Source organism: Lemur catta, chromosome 4 (assembly GCF_020740605.2).
Source record: "Lemur catta isolate mLemCat1 chromosome 4, mLemCat1.pri, whole genome shotgun sequence".
Classification (NCBI taxonomy): Eukaryota; Metazoa; Chordata; class Mammalia; order Primates; family Lemuridae; genus Lemur; species Lemur catta.
In genome coordinates this window covers 5,684,215-5,703,853 of record NC_059131.1, presented here as the reverse complement: position 1 = coordinate 5,703,853, position 19,639 = coordinate 5,684,215, and the positions used below count along the sequence as shown (strand labels likewise).

General features: G+C 43.5%; 1 protein-coding gene across 4 annotated transcripts in view; it reads right to left on the bottom strand.

The window, feature by feature from the left end:
* The window catches only part of ASAP2 (ArfGAP with SH3 domain, ankyrin repeat and PH domain 2), a 172,848-nt gene extending 156,425 nt beyond the window's left edge, over positions 1-16,423 (bottom strand). For 3 of the 4 annotated variants that reach the window (XM_045549005.1, XM_045549003.1, XM_045549006.1), the window contains exon 1: positions 16,212-16,395. In XM_045549005.1, coding sequence (XP_045404961.1) covers positions 16,212-16,337 — 126 coding nt within the window. In that variant the 5' untranslated portion in view covers positions 16,338-16,395. Of the gene's footprint in view, positions 1-16,211 lie in introns of all 4 variants that reach the window. The other variant, XM_045549002.1, reaches the window with a different exon arrangement.
* Positions 16,424-19,639: the final 3,216 nt, after the last annotated feature.

The window sequence follows — 19,639 nt, the reverse complement described above, 5'->3', positions numbered from 1 at the left end:
TAACGCCACTGAAGCAACTTATAAAGTAGTTTATATACTCAGGGTGGGAAAAAGGGAAGCCATTCAGTGATGTAGAAATTATGAAAGAATATATTGTCAAAGTTGCAGGATGCTTAAATGCTGATAACATTTCAAAGTAAAAACTGCCTCTTTCAAGGGGAACCATTAACTGATCAGTAGTATGAATTAGCCTTCAACTTAACAGAACAACTTCATGCAAGACTTCAAAAGGAAAATGATATTATTCAATTGCTTTGGGCTGGGCACAGTGGCTCACACCTGTAATCCTAGCATTCTGGGAGGCCGAGATGGGAGGATCACCTGAGGTCAGGAGTTTGAGACCAATTGCTTTGCATGAATCAACTGATACTAGTGATTCAGCATAGGTTTTATCCTTCATTCAGGTCATAACAGAAGATTATCTTTGCTACGAAGAGCTACTTGCTTTGAACACCTGCAAACAGAACACAGGGAATATTTATCTTCAACAATTTTCAATATAAATATATGAAGTTGGACTGAATTTGATAAATTTATTGAGTGTAAATACAGTTGGTACACCTTCCAGGACAGGAAAATATGAAGCGTTTATTGCACAGATAAAAAAAAAGTATTAACAGATCCAGATGCTCTCATTTCTTTTCATTGTGTCTCAGCAAAATCTCTGTGCTAAAGCTACTATTTTAAGTGACACTTTACAACAAGTTTTAAGTATTGTTAACTATATTTGTGCAAATGCAAGGTGGCATCATCAGTTTTATAACATGCTAAAGTTGAACAATGAGGTATTCAATGTGGCTTTGCATATCATTCTAAAGTGTACTGGCTATTGCAGGAGCAGGTGTTAGCCAAAGTTTTATCTCTGTGAGAACACAGTTAAAGTCTATGAAGAACAGAAACAGCAATGTTAATTATTGAAAGACTTCTACAGAATGCAAATCAAAATGACGTGAATATTTCTTTGCAAGGTAAAACTAAGTCTATATATGATATGTGACAAAAAATCCAAGCATTTTGAAAAAAGCTATCTTTTTTCAAAACACCAGTTCTTTGAAAGGAAATTTCAGATGCACATTTTCCCCAGTTAGCAAAGGTCATTGATGAGCAGGATGATATATGCAAATCATGTGAAGAATACACAGCTGTCACAGACCTATTAATTGGAGAACACAATGAAAGGTTCACTGACTTTGAGAGTTATGACATCACAGTCAAATTAGCATTTCGGCCTTACCTAGTTGATATGACCAAGGCACCTAAAGAACTACAATGGAATTGATTGAGCTCTCAGGAGATGATTTTTTTTTTTTTTTGAGACAGAGTCTTGCTTTGTCGCCCAGGCTAGAGTGAGTGCCGTGGCGTCAGCCTTGCTCACAGCAACCTCAAACTCTTGGGCTCAAGCCATCCTCCTGCCTCAGCCTCCCGAGTAGCTGGAACTACAGGCATGCACCACCATGCCCAGCTAATATTTTCTTTTTTTTTTTTTTGAGACAGAGTCTCACTCTGTTCCCCAGGCTAGAGTGCCATGGCGTCAGCCTAGCTCACAGCAACCTCAAACTCCTGGGCTCAAGCAATCCTCCTGCCTCAGCCTCCTGAGTAGCTGGGACTACAGGCATGCACCAGCCACCATGCCCAGCTAATTTTTTCTATATATATTTTTAGTTGTCCATATAATTTCTTTCTATTTTTAGTAGAGACGGGGGTCTCACTCTTGCTCAGGCTGGTCTCAAACTCCTGAGCTCAAACGATCCACCCGCCTCGGCCTCTGAGAGTGCTAAGATTACAGGCGTGAGCCACCACACCCGGCCAGTAGATGACATTTTAAAGTCATTGTTTGATGCGAAGAAGGATCCAGTTGAAATATGGAAAAATGCAGTAGAATACCCACGCCTTTGGCAGTATGCCCGAAAAATGCTTTACTGCTTTTCAACCACTCACTGCTGCGAATCTACATTCTCATACTTAACCCAAATCAATATGCCCTTAGGTCACAAATGACTGACGCCTATCTAGAGGATCAATTGAAACTGGGGACCTCCATGCTGCAACCAAATATTCAAATGCTTTCCAACAAAAAGCAGACACAACAAAGTCATTAAAAGGTTAGCTAACTTTAACAAATAATTTTCATCTTTTGAAACTCATAAGTACACTGTAGTTAGATTTTTACAAAATAATGTACATTTTTAAGTATATCTAATTGAAGTTTCTTGAATGCAGCCTTATTTCATTATAGTTGAGTTAATGTGGCTTCCCACATGAAAAAGTTCCCCACCCCTGACTAAAGCAAACTTGTTACAAGATCAATCAAACTTCCTTTACTTTGCTCTGACCATAAAGAAGAAAACTGTGCACTTCAAAAATCAAGTTCCTTCCAACATTGCTATAGAAGATAATAAATCATTTTTAAAAGATTGAATAACAAACCCAGTTCTGGAAAACTGAGGGGACGCTGGGTGGCAGGAAGGGAGACCAACTTTAAATGTCGTTACCAAAGCAGCCACCTTCAAGTGTGGCTTGAGAGATGGAGGAAGGCCTCTGCCTAGAATCCCAAATTAAAGCTGCACTTTGAGACTCCTCTTTTAAAAAGAAAACACAGGGCCAGGGAGGGTCGGGAAATAGACCGAGAAAAGGTCAAGAGAAAATGAAAGGGAAAAGAGGGGGAGAGAGCATGAGAATTTTAAGCTCTGGACACTCTCTGGGCTACAGCACAAGCATCCTGGTCCCCAGGAAAGGGCAGAAGCAGGAGCGTAGAGGAGGGAGAGAAGGAAGATGGAGTGAGGAATCATTGCCTAGCCTAGCGATGATTCCTCCCATGGGCTATCCTTGCTGGCAAACAAACCCAGCAAGCAGTACCGCCTCCACATCAAAAGCTTGAGACCTGGCAAGCTACAATCAAGGCAAACAAAAGCTACACGTTCTGACAACCCAACCACTCCAGAAGGAAACACACCTCATTCTTATTGCCAAAAAAGAAAAACAAACAAAACAATTTACAAGGCGAGAAGAAAACCAGGAATCTCAATAATTACCTTTTGTCAATAAGTGAACAGTCTCCCAAGGGAAACAAATCAAGGTGATGTTTATAGAAAGCAACCAAAACAAAGCATACTAACCAGCAAAAACTGGGTTGTGAAAAGTTTGCTGTTGCACAGAACACAAAGCCTGGCTCCTACTTCACTGTAAACCTCCCACGTGACTACCAACACTGTGGCCAAATGAGGCACAGTGGCCAAATGAGGCAAACATCTGAAACCCACTCGCAAATCCGAGTGACATTTCTGCTAACTTTACTCTGCAGTAAAAGACCAAGCAGGCAAATCCTCCCATTCTCTCAGTATATTCAGAGCCCAAACGAGAAGGAATAAAACAAAACAAATTAAATATAAGAAATTTCAGCTGTACACAAAAACTATTTTTAATGCCAAAGTCAATCATTCAATAAAGTTATTGAGCACCTATTCTGCACAAACCATTGGGCATTTAAAGATGCTTAAGAACTGATCCAGCAATCAGACAAATAGTAGTAAAAGGCACCCAACATATTAAAGAATAAATAAAACTATCTCTATTTGGAGATGATATCCCATATGTAGAAAATCCTAAGGAATATACATACATACACACAAAACTGTAAGAGCCAACAAACAAATTCAGCAAATTGTAGGACATAAGATTAAAACACAAAAATTAATTATATTTCTATACACTAGCAATGAACAATCCAGAAATGAAATTAAGAAAACAATTCCATTCACAATAGCATCAAAAAATAAAAATACTTAGGAATAAATTTAACAAAAGAAGTGTTAAGACTTGTACACCCAAAACTATAAAACACTGTTGAAAGAAATTAAGACTTAAATGGAAGGTTTTAAGATGGATTGTTAAGATGTCTTCAAATTGATCTACAGACTGATTGAACACAACCCCCACGAAAATCCCAATTGGCTTTTTTTTTTTTTGATTGACAAGATGACATGTTGAGCCTACGATTCATATGGAAAGGTAAGGGACCCAGAATAGCCAAAACAATCTTGGAAAAGAAAAACAAAGTTGGAAGACTCATACTTCCTGATTTAAAAATGTACCATAAACCTACAGCAGTCAAGACTGCATGGTACTACCATAAGGACAGGCATAAAGATCAATGGAATACAATTGATAGGCCAGAAATAAACCCATACATCAAAAATCAACTGATTTTCAAAAAGGGTGTCAAGAGAATTCAAGGGGAGAAAGAGTGTCTTTGCAACAAACAGTGCTGGGACAACTGGACATCCTCATGCAAAACAAGGAAGTTGGACCCCCACACCTCACATCAGATATAAAAATTAATTCAAAATGGATCAAAGACCTAAATGTAAGAGCTAAAACTATAAAACAAAATATAGGTATAAATCTTTGTGACTTTATATTAAGCAATACTTTCTTAGATATGACACAAAAGCACAAGTAACCAAAAAAGAAAAATAGCTATTCTGGACTTCATCAAAATTAAAAACTTTTGTGCTTCTAAGGACACCATTAAGTGGGTGAAAAGACAATCCACAAAATGGGAGAAAATATTAGCAAATTTTCTATCTGATTAGGTCCAGAATATATAAAGTACTCTTACAACTCAATGATAAAAAGACAAATAATCCAATATAAAAATGAGCAAAAGATTTGAATAGGTATGGCTCCAAAGAAGATACACAAATAGCCATGGGCATATGAAACAATATTCAACATCACTGACTAATCTATCAAGGAAATACAAATCAAACCTACAATGACATACCACTTCACACCCACAAGTGTAATCAAAAAGACAGACAATAACAAGTGTTGACAGGGATGTGGAGAAATTGGAACCCTTATATATTGCTGGTGGGAATGTAAAGTGGTGCAGCCTCTTCGGAAAACACTCTGATAGCTCCTCAAAAAGTTAAAAAGTGTTACCATATGACTTAGCAATTCCACTCCTAGGCACACACCCAAGAGAAATGAAAACATATATCTACACAGAGACTTACACAAGAATACTCATGGCATTATTCATAATAGCCAAAACGTTGAAACAACCCAAATGTCCATCAACTGAAGAATGGATAAACAAAATGTGTTACATCCATAAAATAGAATATTATTCAGCCATCAAATGGAATGAAGTATAAATTCACACTACAACTTGGAAGAACCTTGAAAACATTAGACTAAATAAAAGAAGCCGAAAACAAAAGGCCATATATTGTATGATTCTATATAAGAAATGTCCAGAATAGGCAAATCCATAGAGACAGAAAGTAGATTAATGATTGTCAAGGACTAGGGAAAGGGGAACAGGGAATGATGGCTAACGGGTATGGGGTTTCTTTTTGGTGATGAAAATGTCCTGGAATTGGCCGGGCACAATAGCTCATGCCTACAATCCTAGCACTCTGGGAGGCCAAGGCAGGAGGATTGCTTGAGCTCAGGAGTTTCAGACCAGCCTAAGCAAGAGCAAGACCCCATCTCTACTAAAAATAGGACAAAAATTAGCCAGGCAACTAAAAATAGAAAAAATTAGCCGGGCATGGTGGCATGTGCCTGTAGTCCCAGCTACTCGGGAGGCTGAGACAGTAGGATCCCTTGAGCCCAGGAGTTTGAGGTTGCTGTGAGCTAGGCTGACACCACGACACTCTAGTGTGGGCAACAGAGCGAGAATCTGTCTCAAAAAAATATAAATAAATAAATAAATAAATGTTCTGGAAATTACTAGCAGTGATGGCTAAAAAACTTTATGGATACACTAAAAACCACTTAGTTGGATACTTTAAAAGGGTGACTTTTATAGTATGTGAATTATATCTTAATTTAAAAAACGCAACTACAACAAAAAAGTAAGTACCTCAGGAAGCCAGAGAAAGGTTTTAAAAAAATAATTCAACTTAAAAGTATGATTCAGCAACTATGCTGTTTTTTTGGGACTATAAACTAGCTATTCCTTGCTGGGTTTTATTCCTATAATTTATTCCAGGGCCTTTTCTAATCCAATGTATGTGTAATATATCCAACAAAGAACTATGGAATTTTCTGGTTGGAGAGGGTGGTCAGTGAGCACCGAGTCCAAACTCCTCGTTTTAGAGACCAGACAGTGTAGAGTGGAGGACAAATCAGAAGTAGACTCCAGCTCTCCCAACCCCTGGCCATGGTCTTTCCACTCCACCACACAATCAAACCTACAGGGCAAATGTGACAACCACCGCTCTGTAAGAGAGCACGGCTTTCAATGGTGAGAATACTGCCTTCCCCAAAATCTAGGGAAAAGCTTACCGGAACCTTGATATGAGAAAATCAGTATTTACTTAAAGTTTAACAGTCCACATTATTTAATGACCACAAAACCCTGTGACCAGTAACACAACCTACTTTTCACCAGAGAAGCAAAGCACAACAAAGTTACGATCAAGAAACGAAGGCATGCAGCAAAGACTGAAAAAAAAATTTTAAAAATAAAAAACTGCTTCAAGGTGAGATGTGTGGCAAACCACACAGCCCCACTTGTCCCGAACTTAAACCAGCAATGCACCCAATGCAATTCCAGCTCAAGGGCCAATCAGTGTGGTGACACTAATTCCAGTGATATCTGGGGGAAGGGAATCTTTGAAGGTGGGGATAGAGGAGGTAAAGTTCACTTTGACCTCTAACTTCTTGAAAAGTATGAATATAAATAGCCAAGAGAAAGAGAAAAGTAGAGAAGATGTTCAAGAGACAGGTGAATGGTGTTTCAGACATTAGTAGACACAGAAGGTTAAGAGCCAGAAAGGCTGGAGTTCATCTCATCCAACCCTGCATTTTACAAATGAGGCAACTGAGGCAGGACCAGTGAAGCTACCTCCTCAGTTCCAAGAGCTGGTTACTAACAGATCAGGGCTACCAGGGCAATATAGTACAAGGACTTAACCTTCTCCCTTTCAAAACCTCTCCAAAGTCCCCTAACTGGAACAGGGTGCTGACTCCTCTCTGCCTGAGTCTGCCTAGACACGCCACATCCATGATTCACCCTTCAGTGGCCCCTCTCAAAACACAGATTTGCTGGCAGAGGGAATTCTCTGTAGGTCTCATCACTGCCTGCATGGGTCTGAGTCCTTTACACACAGCCATGGCAGTGTTCTCAGTTCCTCGGCTCTAAGGGGACCAGATCAGTGCTTTTAACTCACTTCCTGGCACTTAAGGCCATTTAATAAACACCTCTGATGCTAAGTGCCTCCCCAGGGGTTAGAGTCTGATGGCCCTCTCCTGCCAGTTACATTCTCTCAGTCAGCAACAATGGGGACTGGCCTGCAGAAGGTCAATAATTATCAACCTGTACTAAAGAAACCCACAGGAATGCCTAAAGGGGAAGCTTCACAGGCAACAAGGATCCCAGCAGGAGCATGGCAGGTGGGGCAGTAAATGACCAGCAGGAGTAGGACCTGCAGACACTGGGGCTTATGGCCACAGGACTGGGATTCCTGCTCTATCAACTGCTGGAGTGGAGCACGGGACCTGGAGTCACCTGTAGTAGTGGCCCCCAATCTTTTTGGCACCAGGAACCAGTTTCATGGAAGACAATTTTCCCATGAATGAGGAGAAGGCATGGGAGGCGGCGGGGAGGGGTGGTGGCAGAGCTCAAGCGGTGATGCATGACCTGGTTCCTAACAGGCCACGGACTGGTGTACCAGGGGTTGGGGACCACAGACCTATAAGACCTACTTCATAGGACTGTTGTGAGAATCAAATCATCAATTTAAAACACAATACAGTCCTTAACACAAAATTAAGGCTCAAAGAAATGACAGATAGCTATTATTGTCATTATTGTTATTTTTTAAAAACCGTCTAATAAGAAACATTATTTTTTCTGAGAAGCTAGAGAAAGAGGCCTCCAAAATCCTAACTGGCAGGCTAGGATCCTAAAAGACAAGGGAATTCATCATGAGAGGGAACTGTCTTCATCAACCACCCAATTTTATTGACAAAGCCATCTTCAGCATCTGGGTGGAAAGATGACATCATTAGTAACACCGTTAGCAGGGCAGGCCTCCTGCCAGGGTGTGAGCCAAGCAGACAGCCCCCACCCCCACCCTGCTCTGCAGGGCTGGGCACGTCAGCAGAACGAACGGCCAGGACGGTAAAGAGGAACAATTTCTTGTGGCAAGGAGGACAGATGAGGCAGAAAGGAGGCAGAGTAGCAACAAGGTTTATCAGAGGCACCCACTCAAGAGATGCAGTAGGTACAACTCACTAAAACCAACAGCAAGAGAGAGCTCACGCTGGTCACAGAGGCATCAACATCAGTAGGTACAACTCACTAAAACCAACAGCAAAAGAGAGCTCATGCTGGTCACAGAGGCATCAACACCAAGAGCCTTTTCTGGCACAGGCTCTACACAGGCAGCCAGCTACTAAAACCAGTAGCAGATGCTGGTGTCGAAAGGCTTGATTTGAAAGCTGGCTTCATCACCTCCGAGGTCTTCAAACTTGGTAAAGTGGCCTAACTTCTCTGGACCTTAATAGGGTTTTTGTAATAACTAAATGAGTTAATAATTAATGTATGTAAAGAACTTACACACAAGTGCCCAATAAATGTTAGAAAAGATAAGGAGGAAACCCCAATATCAACTGACATTGACTTCAATCATGTCCTGGATACGCCAAACACACTCATGCAACAGCAGCTTCATTTCAAATATGTAACCTCACCGAAACAACACAGACTGCAAAGCCTCCCTTAAAATCCCAAGGGGAAGGTGCCCTTGCATCTCCTATCACTGCACAATGGAGCTCACCCTACAGAGTCAGGGGCAGCATATGACATGCTAGACAAACAAGAAAGCCACAATAGAAGAGCTGGCCTGCAAAGGCCACCAGCTCAGGGTCCTTACTACATGATTCTCAAGGTTCAACTCGCAGTTCTACTGCACTCTGAGGCTCGCATAAACATATGAACTAACCGCCATGACCAGATAAGAAGCTGCTGAGGCCTAACCCTGGAAGAACACAGGGTGCCCCATTGATGTGAAACCACAGTGGATGGCTTGCCACACCCCCAGGAGCACTTTAAACACCTTTACTACCTCATAATTCCAGAACACTGGCCTAGGGTGTAACTCTTCCCAGCTAGACTCTTAGAACCAATTCATGACAATGATGGTTCAGTAATTATGAAGCCCGTTTAGAGGTGTTAAAGAATCCATCACTCCAAAAAACAATTAACTAAAAAAATCTTCCCATCAAGTCTGGAATTCCTAGCTTGAATTCAGGAGGTCCACTGGAAAAAGAATTATATGTGTAATTTCATTAGCATCTAATTGAAATTTAGCATTTTCTGCAATTCTGAATTAGCAGTGGTTCTAATAAGATACAGTATGGTATATTAATATCACATTATGGGTATTAAAAGTGTTACAATATTATTTACATTCATCAATACTTCAAAATTAAGGTATTTATTAGACCCACTACTAAATCTTGATGTTGATTGCTTTAGTGTGGCACAGATTTTCAAAGTATTTTGCTAAGTGAATTTCAATGTACAGTCATGCAGTATATAATGATGTTTCAGTCAACAAACTGCATACAAGCAGGTGGTCCCATAAGACTGTAATACTGTATTTTTATCCTACCTTTTCTATGTTTAGATATACAAATACCATTGTGTTACAGTTGTGTACAGTATTCAGTACAGTAATATGCTATACAGGTTTGTAGCCCAGGAGCCACAGTTTATGCCATACAGCCTACATGTGAAGTAGGCTGTACCATCTAGGTCCATGTAACTACACTCTATGATGTTCACACAACGAACGACACATTTCTCAGAACGCATCCCCATCTTTAAGTGAGGTATGACTATAATTGGTTTCCTCTGAAATCATATTCTGTTCTATGCATTAAAATATTTTTCTGAAAAGAGGTACACCACCTTCATCAGAGTGTCGAAGGGACCATAGCACAAAAATGGTTAAGAGAATACATTATAATTGCCCACAACACATGAGATTATTAAGTACTTTATAGGGAAGAAGCTTGTCCTGCCCACTTTTACATCCCTGGCACCTGGCAGTGACATGCGCTAGGTGCCCAATATACATTATGAATGAAGAAACACAACCAGTCAAGTCCCTTCATCATAAAAATACATACAACCCAAGCATTCCATACATAAAGTCCATATAGTCCAGGACACTATTGGCATGATAAAAACGATCACGGTACCAAGGTACCTGGAAGGACACTAGCAATTCGTTTTGAGACCACGTTACATGGTAAGCAAAGGAGGCAGGTTCACATCATGGAATGATATCTAGGTGAGTGTATCACCTCTTTTTAGTAGGGAAGAGGAATGTTGAAATGATGAAATGAGGACAGCATCCCAGGCATCAGACATGGTCAAGCAGCACCACCTGCTATCACCTGCCTAGAGAGCAGAGGAGGCACACACAGGCAGTCTCCTCTGGGCCCAGTCTATGCAGCTATGCTTCAGTCTCTCCCTCATTCCAACACAAGTTCTACAACCAGTCATGTCAGCAGGATGCAGCTGGCTTTGGTATTTAAGTAGCACCAGACAGCGCCAGCTTCATACTGGATGGTCCAGTCTTCGGAGGCCTGGATGGACTGAACTTGACTGTTGCCTCCTCTGGGGCAGAAACTTTGCTCAGTTCACCTCTATACCGCCAGCACACAGCAACAAAATTCTGTCAGCAGGTTCTGACCGCTCTTCTTGCACAATGGAACTCAATTGGGCCACCCCCACTGCTACCACGTAGTTCGAGATCCTCTTGCCTGGATGATTGCAATAGCCCCCCAACCCCTAGCTGGTCTCCTTCTTTCCTCTCGTACCCTGCTAGTCTGTTTTCCCTGGAACAACCACAGAAGTCTTTGAAAATCCAGTCGTTTCCCATCACACCAGAACAAACTCCAAATTCCTTCCCTGAGACAGACAAAGCCCCATGTGAACTGCCCCCCAACCCCCCAGGTCTCTCCCTCGCCCACTCCTCTCTGTGCACTGGCCTTCTTCCTGTCCTGCCACGCTCCCGCACATTTGCATCTCAGGGCCCTTTCCTAAGCTGTTCCTCCACTCCCAGATCTTCCAGGGCGGCTTCCTCTCTGCATTCCAGACTGCTCAGATGTTACCTCTGCAGAGAGGCCTTTCCTGATTTCAGTTTCCTGATCTCCAGAATCACTTTCTATCCTTGTACTATGCATAAATTTTCTTTACAGCACTTGTCACTACTTGACATTTACATTACACAATCATCTGTTTATCAGTGATTATCAACCCTATTGGGAGGAGTCTTTAAAAAATGCCAAGGCTCCAGGCCCCACCCAAAGCAATTAAACTAGAATTTCAGGAAGTGGGGCCAGGCATCTATCTCTATTCCACAAATGCCCTCAGCGACTGCAATGTGCAGGCACGTTCCACGTCTAGAACAGTGCTTCTCAACTCTAACTGCAGATACGTACCTGGGCATGCTATTAAAATACAGATTCTGACTCAGCATGTCTAGGGTGGGGATCTGAGGCTCTGCATTTCTAGCAAGCTCTCTGGTGATGCCCATGCTGCTTTTCAGAGAACGAAAACATTAGCCACGTGCACTTGTGATGCAGCTAGTGTGGCTGAAAGAGCTGAATTTTCATCTTAGGCTACTCTGTTGGACAGCACAGGTCTGGAATGTACATGCTCCACAAAGGAAGGCACCTGTGTCTAGAAATGCGGGGTGTAGAGGAATCAAGATGTCTCCAAAGTCTGGGTCTGAGCAGCCCTCTGCGGATTGGTGACTATGAAAATCCTACTACAGAGGCCTAGTAGGCACCACCTCAAGAGTGGATAAATATTTACCTAAGGCAGGGAGGCAGGTACAGAAGACCATAATGAACCCCCTTAGTGACTACAGCATGAGGTAACCCACAGATGACTACCTTGACTTCAAGACTCAATCACACAACATCACACATGGCCCTCCCTAACCTCGTGCAGCCACACCATGCTGGACATCCTTAAGACAAATCCTCACAACACTGTATTGTACTTATTTGTTTACAAGAGGTCTGTTTCTCCCACTAGACTGTGGGTTGTTTAAAAAAAAAAAAAAAAAAAAAAAAAACCATATTCCTCTTGGTGTTCTATTCCCACCGCCGAACACACGGCCTAGCACACTGAAAGACTCAATAAATCCTAAATGAATGGCAGGGTCTTGAAGCCACAATGACTAGTATTAGTACTTTTACTGTTAATCATGAGAGAGAAATTGAACTGGGGGGGGGGCAGGGCGAGATACACCTAAGAGTAGTAGATTGTTCCCTCCTTAACTGATTCAGAATTTTTCAAATATATAAATTCTGATTTCAGAACCCAGCATAAAAGGGTACCCTGTTTGACCCATAAAGGCTCACTTCCAACACAACTGAGCAAGAAGGTGATGTCCTTCTGACAACAGATCCAAAATTTGTTAATCTGGGAAGAGGGGCTGTTTTTCAAACAAGTCACAAAGGGCTAAGATTCAGAATCACATTCTTGCCTAAAAAGCACGTAGGCCTGGTTCCCACTATAGCTGCTGGCAGGGGTCTGGCCCCACGGACAGCAGGGCCCCTGGGAGTCTGCAGGCCCAGATGCTCACTCCACCCTGCAGTCTGAACCCTGTGCTTGTGACAGCAATGAGATTTCCAAGGTAACCAAGGACAACAGAGGAGAGAATTATGGCCCCGGAAGGAAGTAGATTAAATTTTAATACTTACGAGTCAACATCAAATTTATTTTTAAAACTACATCAATGCCAAATAAGCAAGACAGAATGGATAATGCTATAAAGGAGGGTCTAACTAGAAACATGAATATTCCAAGCATGTATACAATTTGTCCTTATTTTGAGAATATTTCAAAGAGCCCAGAGACTCCAAGAAACCAAAAAAAAAAAAAAAAAAAAGGAAAAAAACCCCTCACTTTTCAGATTTATGCCACAATTGCTTATTTTTTCCATTATTTCTAAAAGCACAGGGCAGACTCCAGTTACAGCACCACACTTTGCTAACTTTACTAAAATTGTGCAAAATAATTACTTCACCCAGAGCAACTGGTCACCAAGTAAAAATTTTTAAACACAACTATGCTCTCACCTGCTGCTGGGACAACAAACTGGTTAAAAAATAAGCATGGGTTAATAGGTATGTAGTGGTTCTTCATTCGCTTACTCATTCAGACATTCAGCCATTTCCCCTACTTTCCCCCGGACTCAGGTAAATCTCATCCTCATTCCAAAGGCCCTCAAGCAGGGTCGTGGATTAACTACATACTCTGGTGACCAACTGTCTGTTAGGAACTGCACTCTGCATTATCTCATTAAATCCTAACCACAATCCTCTGAAGTAGACAGGCACTGTTACCTAGACTTTAAAGCTGAGGAAAATGAGAAAATGTTAGGCATCTCGCTGAAGTTCACACACTGGCAAGTGGCAGAGTCTGAACTTGAACCCTAAGTCAATCTGATGAAGTAATTTAGAGAATTTAGCATTATTAAAAGTAACAGGAAGCAGCATAGCTTCTAAAAACTGAATGGAGCGAAGTTCAAATTCCACTTACTAGCTCTATAACCTTGAGCACACTGCTTAACCTCTCCGAGCCTCCATTTCTTCACCTATAAAGCAGGGATGGGGACTAAATACAACAGATATGAGGTTCATAGTATAGGGTAGGGACCCGATAGTTACTAATATTCCAGCTATGGGTATGCAAATCAAAACAGTATATTTCAGTTGTAAAATGATTTTTCTCAGACTTCATCTACATTGGAAACAATAGGTTCACAAAGGTTAGTGAATTTAAACTTATTTGTTTACTAATTCCATGACTCAGCTATATGAAGATAGGACCAAGGGCTTGCAAATTTTATTTCTGTTCAATGAGTATCTTTATGGCACAATACTCACTTCATATTTTCTCTCAGTATGAAAAGTAGATGTTTGTTTACAATCAAAATATTGTGGGCATCATGTCATTAAACCGTACACAGAACAAGTTGTGGTAATGAAACTGAACATTAAACACCACACAAAACAGCATTATTTAAAGGAATCCACATTGATTCAGAAAGTAAACAACTTTCAAATTTATAAATCCAAGTTCACACATACCATTATCATAGCATATATATTGAATTTGCCTAAAATGAGATAAAACTGAAATGATTTTAATTTTTCCATTTTTGAGATGTAAACCAATTCTTGTTCTTAGATGGCAACATGAAGCAAGCTTGCAATTTAATAAAATGACCAAATCCAGGCTCTTTTTAATCTGCTCCGTAACTGAGCTCTTGGGTAATCTCTTGCACAGCATACAAAAAGAGCTTTGGAATTATACACTGTAAACTAAAATTAATCAGAGAAAGGCTATGCCAATTTTAATAGCAATTTCTATTTGCCTGGCTTTCCAACATCTGCCAGTGTTAGTAATATTTAACTGACAAACTGCAGTGGGGAAAAGCAACAGAACTTTAAACACAATCAAGTTTTTTTTTTTTTTTTTAAGACATTGTGTACAAAGCTCCCTTCCCTTAAGAAATATTCTACTACCTTTTTGGTTACAACCATTTTACAAACATTATTATTGGTGTAGTTTCAAAACATTGTGAATATTTTCCTCCTGCTTTTAAAACTGGCACTTTGGAAAAAACTTCATACCCGGATCTGCCTCATTTGAAGGTTTCATTTTTAAACCTTGCTGATAAAAGTAGAATTAAGTGATCTGGGGTTCACTCAACTAACTACAAAAGATTCACAGGAAGCTCTTTTCTGCAAAAAAAAACAGAGAAGGAAGGAGAGAGGAAGAATACCTGGCTGCACTTACCATTCAGAATTCTGAATCTGTTACTTTTGATTTAGCCTTATTGACTGTTTATGTCTACAAAGAAAAAAATTTTTCCATTAAGGAAAACATTCTAGACTTTTTCCCCCAAGCAATTCCTAACAGCAGATGCTTTGTTCGAATGGACAAAAAAAAAAAAAAAAAAAAAATTTTAAGGACATTGCTTAATTTAAAGCTCTTTGGTGGCCTCCCCTCACTCACTCTAGCCCAGGCATTTTCTTTTATCAATAAAATACCTACAATACCCAATTTTAAAATTGTAACTTGACATTCTGGCCAAGAGACATTTAATCACCTATTCACAATTGCCACACGTGTGGCTTACAAACCAGTTACCTATTATGAACCAAGCAGAAGTACTAAGCCCTTGACTCACAAGGTCTCTGATCCTGAAAAGGATGCATTACTAATCCCGTTTAGTAGATAAGGAAAATGAGGACGGAGGTGAGGATCTGCCCCAAACCACAGCCAACTGGGGGCCTCTGTCCCTCCTGGCGCTGCAAGCTGCTTTAATTTTCAATCTAAGCTTCTTTCTTCATTCCTAAGTGTTGCCTCTCCCCAGGATCTGGAGAACTTACTGGTTAGCAGCTAGGCATGATGACTTTGCACCTTGAAAGCACTTTACTAAAATTAGGCCTTTTCCAGGTTGAGGGGGAAGGGAGGCATTCAGGGTTCAAGCAGGTAAGGCACAGGTAACTGTGAGCGCCTATTCAAGGCCCTTTGGACCTAAAAGCGCCGACTCTCCACACACCTTGCCTGCACCCCTCTCTCCGGGGACTGTGGGGAACGTGGCCAGGCCTCCCTGACTAACGTGGGCACACCTTCCCGGGCAGCCCGGGATCCCCTGGACGGACAGGAGGGTCGCGCAATGCGGGGCTCCGGGGCTGCAGCGGGGTCTCAGAGCACACAGCTCCCCCGCCGAGCCACTTCTAGAACAAGTCGGGGAGGTGGGCGCCGGGGAGCAAAGACCCCGGGCCGCGGCGGGCGCAGGGGAAGCCCGCTCGCCGCCAACCCTGACTCTCCAGCCGAAGTTGGCCGAGGTGGGGGGAAAGGACCGGGCCGGGGAGCCCCGCGGGGGAGATGAGGGTGGGAGAGGAGGGGTCCTTAAAAAGGCCCAAGGTGGCCATCAACCATCTCCTCGGAGCCACCTACATGGGAACAAAGGGCTTCTGTTTCGGGCAGGGCTGGCCCGACCGCGTCTGGCTTTGCAGGAAAAGAAACTTTTCCCGGGATGCGGATGCGGGAGCGCGGGCAGGGGGCGCGGGCCGCCGCGGGCTGGGAGCCGGTCCGGGGCGCGGCGCCGCAATACCTGCGGCCGCAGCCGCCCGCCGCCGCCGCTGCTCACCTCCTCGATGGCCGCCACCGTGTTCCGGCACTGGGCCGTGCGGGTAGTGAAGCTGGAGGCCGTGGGCGCCTTGTAGTCCTCATGGGTCTCGGCCACGAATTCCGACACGGATATCTGGTCCGGCATCGCCTCAGCGCGCGGGCGGCCGGCCACCGGGGAGCCGCCGCCTCAGCCGCCGCCGCGGGCTCCGACCACCGCTCGGACGCCGCCGCCGCCGCCGCTCCGGCCCGCGGACAAAGGGGAGCGCCGGGCGCGGGAGCCGCCGTCGCCGCGGAGCCGCCGCAGGGCGCGGGTTGGCCGCCGCGGGGCCCGGCGGCGGGAGCAGGGGCGGGCGCAGCCCCGCGCAGCTCGGCCCGTCAGCCCGCGCGCCGAGGGCTCCCGTGTCCGCCGCCGCCGCGTCCTCTCCGAGCGAGCCCCGAGGCGGGCGCGCAGAGCCGGCGAGAAGTGCCCGCCACCCAGCCGCGGGCCCCGAGCGCCTCCCGCGGAGAGGGGCGGGTCCGGGCCGGGGGCGGCGGCCGGCCGGGCGCGGGGCGGGGCGGCGCGGAGGGCCGGGCCGCCAATGGGCGCGCTCGCCGCCGCCGCGCCGCCGGGAAGCGGAGCCTGCAGGGAGGAGGGCTGCGCGCGCCCCGGCCCCAGAGCGGCTCCTGGCCGCCGCGCGCCGCATTGTCTCGGCGTTCGGGGCCCCGCGCGGCGCGCCGGGATTCGAGGGCGCGCCCCTTGGGCCGGCCGGCGGGCCACGCACCGACCCTCCCCTGGCCGGCCCGAGGCCCAGGCTCCGACCCGGGGTCCGCGAGGGCACGTGTGGGGTGCGCTCGGACACTCCGGGCCGAGCCAGAGTCCAGCCCTGTGCGTGCCAACCCCACCCCTGGCGTGGAACCCTCTGGGTTCCCCACCTAAACCGCAGGCCAGGCCGGGCCCGCGAGGAAACAGCGTGAGGAGCGCGCCCCCTACAGGAGGATGCGCTCCGCCCGGGGACACACCCCGCTGAAGTCCCCTGCACCCCGGGACTCCCGGGATGCGGTCACGATAACAAGAAGTGACCTTACAGTGAGAGTCTGTCTCACTATAAGATGACGTATAGTCATCTAATCCTCACCACCTTAGGAGGCAGAGAAGGAGGTGGGTACTTATTTTATGTAGAAGACAATTTGCCCAAGAGTGCAAGGTCAGTCAATGGCCGAATATGGATTCAAACCCATGTCGCTTGACTTGAAAGTCGGAGCGCTTTGGGGTGCTTACGGATCCCCTCGTGAATGTCCCAGTCGTGTTTTCTAAACTTGTACAATTATAGCTATTCTCAGTTAGTTGTAAATAGTTCTAGGGTACTAGGCCAGGGCCCAACCTAAGGTTACTGAACACACTGAGTGGTGTTCCTGCAGGAAACCGAGGCAGTGTGTGAGGAGGGGGGGGAGCCTTTTCCTTAAAGTTTCACAGAGAACGTGCAACAACCGGCCAGTCTCATCCATAACTGGTCCAGTGAAGAGTTAGTACAGATTTTTATTTACAGCTCTTAAGGAAATTCTCATAGTTACATCTGAAAATCCAGAAGCTCTGAAGACACTCATCAAATAAAATCACACCCTATAACTCTACACCAGGCATGTGGCATGGTTTCTGGAGCTGCCAGCAATAAAACCAAGAGAAACTTTACAAAAACCTTTTGTGCATCTGAAAAGGAGGAAGTGTGAGAGACATTGGAAATTCAATATGTCAGACAAAGCAGTCTCCTGACGCTGCAGGACAGTGGACCAGTCAAACAACGTTTTTTAAGCTCCCATGTAAGAATTTGCTATATGAGGTGGCAGCTTGGGTCAGACATTATGTATGGCCTTTGGTATTTTAGTAGCACTGCATGTGAAATTTAATTTTCTAAAATAGCTGTATTAGTGGATAGCTTTCATCGTCACACTAGGCAACAAGTTATAATTTAAAAACTGTACTTAGCTGCTTCTTTCTTACCTTTATGTTTTTTCACTCTTTTGATGTCTTTGGGCATTAATACAAGTTCTGTATATGTTATTTATATTAACACATCCTCCCCTATACCAGGCAGATCCTGTTCCCTGCTACCTAGTTTTCCAGCTACCATCTTTTTATTCTTTAATGTGGGAGAGAATCTTGGATAACTTTTCTTGTCTTGATTTTTGGAAGGCTAGTCTCTTTGAGGCTATGAGGGATTGAAGAAGACAAAGTAGTATTTTTCCTTGGCGTCTAGGACAGCATTAATCAAACTAATCAAGACTTCTCTATAAGGACAAAGTTGAGCTTGGTGTTCTCTGTTTTCTCTTTATATGCAACTCCTGTTCTTGTTTTTTGTAGCTTAATATAATTTTTCAGGTATAGGAACCTTTAGTAGCCTCAAAAAATAAATTGCAAAGCTGCATTGTGCAAGTAGATTAGAAGACTGGTCATAAACAAATAAACAAGTAGTTACCAAGTCCATTGGGGGCCTAAAGAAGACATCAGATTGTTAGAACCCTAAAGCAATTTATTCCTCCCTCATCCCTTAGAAATCAAATTTGCCCATTGCGAAAGCCTGGAATTAAAGCAAGACCAGAACAAAACATAGCTAATGCCTCTCTGAGGTTATTATAACAGGAATGAGTAGCTTCCAACAAATAACAATAAAATTAAAGTTGAACATAGCTCAAGAAAACATTATACACACACATTTGTTTTAACACATCAAGAGAAGAAGAGATGCTGATGATGTCATTATAGGCCTATACTCCCTTTTCCAGAATTGTTGAATCTAGAAAGCCCTGAAAAGCTAGTTTTAAAGATAATTCTCAGTGGTAAAATTTACTGGAAATGAACTGACATGTGGCTATGTATAGTCCTGTTTATCCCACATCATATGAATATTTATTTTGCTGTAAAATATAAATGTGCTTGATTATAGAGTATTGCCCCAGACTGCACTGGGGATGATTCAGAATATACACTATATGCCATGTGTTACTTTTCTAAGATCCGAAAAATTATGAATCTCCACATATCTGGCCTTAGGGGTTTCAGATAAGAGACTATTGTAGGCCTATATTATTAATATTTTAAGAAAAGAAGAAGGAGAAGGAGAAAGAAAACATGGTGTTGCAGACATCATTTCCAGAGAAGAAAGGAACTCTCAAAAATGAAATTTTCAGCAGCCCACTGAGATTGGCTAACAGCCCATTTTCCAAAGGAATTTTCTGCCTCCAGTACTTCACAAGAACCTGAGATTTTTTTCATTCCCAGATCAAGGTGTAAAATATGTTCTTAACTCTGAAATTTGCTTGAGGGTTGGCTGGTTTACACAAGACTTGCCCAATTTACTTGCTATGAACTTATAAACGATTACTCTTAGATGGCCAAATCTGTGCTTTAAAAGAACTATGGTAAACAGTGTGACACAATAGAAACACAACCAAAATGCCCTAGTGATGTGA